At 49.8% G+C, this 6,227-nt stretch overlaps 1 protein-coding gene across 1 annotated transcript; it reads right to left on the reverse strand.

The window, feature by feature from the left end:
* LOC111199346 lies at positions 1–3,331 on the reverse strand. The gene is made up of 3 exons (XM_022689342.1): positions 2,392–3,331; positions 1,118–2,269; positions 1–1,064 (listed from the first exon to the last, which is right to left on the reverse strand). The coding sequence occupies exons 1-3, from the start codon at positions 3,329–3,331 to the stop codon at positions 1–3; spliced, it is 3,156 nt and encodes a 1,051-aa protein (XP_022545063.1).
* Positions 3,332–6,227: the final 2,896 nt, after the last annotated feature.

Raw genomic sequence — 6,227 nt, forward strand, 5'->3', positions numbered from 1 at the left:
CTAAGTATACTTCTTCACCCTTCTCCAAAAGGTTTTCCATATGGCAACATCTCTCTTCATCCCTGGCCAGTGGTAATATCTTCTGATATCTTGATACATCTTTGTGCTCCCAGGATGAATGCTTAAGAGAGAATGGTGTGCAGTCCTTAGAATCTCCTCTTGAAGTCCTTCTCCTTTCGGAACAGTTACTCGACCATTGAGTAACAAAGTTCCATCACTTGCAACTTGATATCCTCTGATGTTTCCTTCATTCAACTGCTCTCGTATCTTCTTCAGGTTCACATCTCTCATTTGATATTCTCGGATACGAGAGAGTAAACCAGCTTGGCTTACTGCTTGTAGTCCTAGAGGTTCTCTTTCTACTCCTTCTAAGGAAGCAAAAGTAATCATCTTGAATTCCGCTTCCAGGTTTTGGAGTTCTTTTTCAATATCTACATCAACTTTCCTTCTGCTCAACGCATCAGCAACAACGTTGGCTTTTCCTGGATGGTATAGGATCTGCATGTCGTAATCAGCTACGAACTCCATCCATCGTCTTTGCCTTAGGTTCAAATCAGGTTGAGTGAAAAGATACTTAAGGCTTTTATGGTCAGTGAACACTTGGATCTTCTCACCATACAAGTACGATCGCCAAATCCGAAGGGCACATAGTACTGCAGCCATCTCTAGGTTATGTGTCGGGTAATTCACTTCATGCTTTCTTAGTTGCCTAGATGCATAGGCGATTACCTTATCGTCTTGCATCAGCACACAACCTAAATCAACATGAGATGCATCCGTATACACGGTGTATGGTTGGTTAGGCTTAGGAATTGCTAAGATAGGTGCAGTCGTCAAAGCTTCTTTTAACTTTTCGAATGCTTCGTCGGTTTCTATACTCCATTCATAAGCAATCCCTTCACCGGTAAGACGAGTCAAAGGCTTTGATACGCTTCCAAATCCTTGGACAAACTTTCTGTAATAGCCGGCCAATCCAAGAAAACTTCGAATCTCGGTAACAGAAGTCGGTTGCGGCCATTCCTTAATAGCAGCTATCTTTTCTGGATCGACGGCAACTCCTTCTTCTGACACTCGATGTCATAAGAGCCAACTTCTCTTTTCCAAAAATGACATTTACTAAGCTTAGCAAAAAGCTTTTCATCTCGGAGACGCTCCAAAACTAGTCGTAGATGCCTTTCGTGTTCTTCTTCACTTCGGGAATATATGAGGATGTCGTCAATGAATATGATAACAAACTCATCCAGGTAATCCCGAAATACTTCATTCATCTGTCGCATAAATGCAGCCGGGGCATTGGTAAGACCAAAAGGCATTACTACGAACTCAAAGTGTCCATAGCGGGTTCTAAAGGCGGTCTTCCTGATATCGGTTTCGGAAATCGGAATCTGATGATAACCTGAAGCTAAATCAATCTTCGAAAACCAGCTTGCGCCTTGTAACTGGTCTAATAGCTTATCAATTCTTGGGACTGGGTACTTGTCTTTTATGGTTACGTTATTGATTCCACGATAATCGATACATAACCGCATGCTTCCGTCTTTCTCCTTTACAAATAGCATGGGTGCTCCCCATGGTGATGAACTAGGACGTATGAAACCTTTGTCTAGCAAATTAGCTAACTGCTGCTTCAACTCAGCGAGCTCTGCTGGTGCCATTCGGTATGGTGCCTTTGCTATTGCAGCTGATCCGGGTTCTAAGGTTATACTAAAGGGGTTACTCCTAGACGGCGGCAATCCCTCTAATGCCTTAAACACGTCCTCATATTCTCGGAGTACTGGTATTTCTTCGATGTTCTGCTCTTTCTCGTCTTCTACTGGTCCAGCAACTAAAGTCACTAAGTATACTTCTTCACCCTTCTCCAAAAGGTTTTCAATTCTCAATGCTGACACTAATAACGCTCCATCACTTGGTACTATGCCATGGTAAGCTAAAGGGGGTTGGGTATCTCTCTCGAAAACAATCTTCCCTCGACCACAATCAAGGTGAGCTTGGTAACTTGACAGCCAATCCATCCCTAAGATTACCTCGTACCTCTCTAAGGGGAGAACAAACAAATCAGCCGGAAAAACCTCTTGGATAATGATTGGAACTCTTAGAATACAGCCTTCAGTTTCAAGAACTTGATCTCCGGGAGTTAGAACGGGAATGGATAAATTCACCTTAGAGAATTCTCCATCGAATCGGGATGCTACTTCGGGAGCTACAAAACTATGTGTTGCTCCTGAATCGAAAAGGATGTGGGCGGATATTCCACCCACAAGCAAAGTCCCTGTCAAAAATTGACTTTACCGTCAATTACTTACTCAACCACTTTTATAATTTTTTTATATCATTAATTCACAAATCATTAAAAAAAAATTATGCAACACTCAATCGGGTAAGAAAACAAACCTGAAATTTGACCCTGAGGTGGTCGGGATGGTCCTGGTAACTCTAAAGCGTAAGCCCTACCAGCAGTGGCTTGACGCTTAGCAGGAGGTAAGGGTAAAGGTTGGTTAACTGGTCTGGCGGGTCGAGCACTCAAAACAACAGGCTGAGCAAGATGAGTGCGTGGACATGATGTCGCGTAATGTCCTCGCTCTTCACACGTGAAACAAGTGATGTGCGATGGTACAGCCGGTTGGAACTGTCCCACGGTCGGACAATCTCTCCTAACATGTCCCAGCTGGCCATAAGTGAAACAAGTCGGGGTTCTAGGTCTAGAACCTCCAGAACGACCTCCCCGAAAAGCTGTACCTCCTCGTCCTTGCTGCATAGCAGAATGCGGCTGAGGCTGGAATGGAACAGATGGACGTCTAGGTTGTGCGGCATTGCTAGAAGAAGCTCTCTCAGCAGCAATGGACTCCTCAACGTTCACAGCACGCTCAACAAAATCAGCAAGCCTATGAAACTCTACTGCCTCAAGTCTGCTCCTGATATATGGGTTAAGTCCTCGAAGGAACTTACGGATAATCATCATCTCGTCCTCTCGACCATAGTGGACATACTTCCTGAGACGGGTGAACTCTGCCTCATACTTCCTAACAGCTAATCCTCCCTGAACTAGCTCCATGAATTTAATCTCCAATCGATCACGGGCTTCCGGTGGGAAGTACTTTCGAACGAACGCTGTACGGAAGTCAGCCCAACTCAGATTGAAGTCTCGAAAGTTCCTCTCTACGCATAACCACCAACTGATGGCGTCCTTCCCTAGATAGTAAACAGCCACGTCTTTTTTAAATTCTTCCGGACAACAGGTTGCAGCAAAGTTCTGCTTGAGATTGTGAAGCCACGCATCAGTTTCAAAGGGATCAGTGCCTCCCTGGTAATGCTTCGTCCCCAAGTTCTTCATAATCATGAATATCTTCAGGAAGTTCGGGTGAGAAGTGGTAGGTACTGGAGCTGGCTGAGCAAGCAGTCTTCTCGCTGTGCATTCAATTCTTGATATTGCAATTTCACCATCTCACCAATCAGTTCCATAAGTGCTATCATAGCTGGATCAGTTGGCGCTGGTTGAGGTTGTGCTGCCGGAATAGGTGCAGCAGGGCCGGTGGAATATGAGCGGCATGAGATGCAGGAGCTGCAGGATGATCTCCATGCACTGGACTATCGTGTACCAGATCCATCTTGATGTCCATAAAGTACGAGTCTGGAGACAAAGGAATGTGCGCTGGTGTCTAATCGTATGACCCTTCAGACGGGTCAGTCTCAAAGCTAGAGCCCGAAGGTGTCAAAATCACCCAAACAGTCTACGGGAAGGGCCAGCGTGTTGAGTCCAAGGACCAGCGTGCTGATATGTGTACTGATGGACAGCCACGGACGTCCTGTGTGTGGTGACGGACACAGATAGACACACACGGACAGCCACAGAAGTCCTGTGTGTTCTGGCGGACACCCACGGACGTCCTGTGTGTACTGAACCGACAGCCCACGTGGGCCCATATCACCCAAACAGTCCACGGGAAGTGTCAGCGTTCTGAGTCCAAGGACCAATGTGCTGATATGTGTACTGATGGACAGCCACAGACGTCCTGTGTGTGCTGATGGACACACACGGACAGCCACGGACATCCTGTGTGTGCTGACGAACACCCACAGACATCCTGTGTGTACTGAAAAGACAGCCCACATGGGCCAAAATCACCCGAACAGTCCACGGGAAGGGCCAGCGTGCTGAGTCCAAGGACCAGCGTGCTAATATGTGTACTGATGGACAGCCACGGACGTCCTGTGTGTGCTGACGGACACACACGGACAGCCACGGATGTCCTGTGTGTGCTGACGGACAGCCACGGACAGCCACAGAAGTCCTGTGTGTGCTGGCGGACACCAACGGACGTCCAGTGTGTACTGAACAGACAGCCCACGTGGGCCAAAATCACCCAAACAGTCCACGAGAAGGGCCAGCGTGCTGAGTCGAAGGACCAACATGCTGATATGTGTACTGATGGACAGCCACAGACGTCCTGTGTGTCCTGACGGACACACACGGACAGCCACAGATGTCCTGTTTGTGCTGACGGAGACACAACGACACACACGGACAGCCACGGCCGTCCTGTGTGTGCTGACAGACACACACGGAAGTCTTGTGTGTGCTGACGGACACCCACAGACGTCCTTTGTGTGCTGACGGACACACACGGACAGCCACAGACGTCCTGTGTGTGCTGACGGACAGCGACAGACAGCCACAGACGTCCTGTGTGTGCTGGCAGACACCCACGGACGTCCTGTGTGTACTGAATAGACAGCCCACGGGGGCCAAAATCACCCAAACTGTGCACGGGAAGGGCCATCGTGCTGAGTCCAAGGACCAACGTGCTGATATGTGTACTGATGGACAGCCACTGATGTCCTGTGTGTGCGGACGGACACAGACACACACAGACACACACGGACTGCCACAGACGTCATGTGTGTGCTGGCGGACACCCACGGACGTTCTGTGTGTGCTGGCGGACACCTACGGACGTCCTGTGTGTACTGAAGAGACAGCCCACGTGGCCCAAAACCACCCGAACAGTCCACAAGAATGGTCAGCATGCTGAGTCAAAGGACCAACGTGCTGATATGTGTACTGATGGATAGCCACGGACGTCCTGTGTGTGCTTATGGACACACACGGACATCCTGTGTGTGCTGACAGACAGCCACATACAGCCACGGACGTCATGTGTGTGCTGGCGGACACCCACGAACGTCATGTGTGTACTGAACAGACAGCCCACGTGGGCCAAAATCACCCAAACAGTCTACGGGAAGGGTCAGCGTGCTGAGTCCAAGGCCCAGCGTGCTGATATGTGTACTGATGGACAGCCACGGACGTCATGTGTGTTGTGACGGACACAGATAGACACCCACGGACAGCCACGGAAGTCTTGTGTGTGCTGGCGGACACCCACAGACGTCCTGTGTGTACTGAACAGACAGCCCACGTGGGCCAAAATCACCCGAACAGTCCACGGGAAGGGTCAGCGTGCTGATTCCAAGGGCCAACGTGCTGATATGTGTACTGATGGACAGCCATGGACATCCTGTGTGTGCTGACGGAGACACACGGACACACACGGACAGCCACAGACATCTTGTGTGTGCTGACGGACACCCACGGACGCCCTGTGTGTACTGAACATACAGCCCACGTGGACCAAAATCACCTGAACAGTCCACGGGAAGGGCCAGCGTGCTAATATGTGTACTGATGGACAGCCACGGACGTCCTGTGTGTGCTGACGGACACACACGGAAACACACGAACAGCTACGGATGTCCTGTGTGTGCTGACAGACAGCCACGGACAGCCACGGAAGTCCTGTGTGTGCTGGCGACACCCACGGACGTCCAGTGTGTACTGAACAGACAGCCCACGGGGGCCAAAATAACCCAAACAGTCCACGGGAAGGGCCAGCGTGCTGAGTCGAAGGACCAACGTGATGATATGTTTACTGATGGACAGCCACGGATGTCCTGTGTGTGCGAACGGACACGCACGAACAGCCACGGACGTCTTGTGTGTGCTGACGGACGCACACGGACAAACACGGACAGCCAGGGATGTTCTGTGTGTGCTGACGGACACACACGGAAGTCCTGTGTGTGCTGACGAACACCCACGGACGTCATGTGTGTGCTGACTAACACACACGGACAGCCACAGACGTCGTGTGTGTGCTGACGGACAGCCACGGACGTCCTGTGTATGCTGGCGGACACCCACGGACGTCCTGTGTGTACTGAATCGATAG

Source organism: Brassica napus, unplaced genomic scaffold (assembly GCF_020379485.1).
Source record: "Brassica napus cultivar Da-Ae unplaced genomic scaffold, Da-Ae ScsIHWf_521;HRSCAF=783, whole genome shotgun sequence".
Classification (NCBI taxonomy): domain Eukaryota; kingdom Viridiplantae; phylum Streptophyta; class Magnoliopsida; order Brassicales; family Brassicaceae; genus Brassica; species Brassica napus.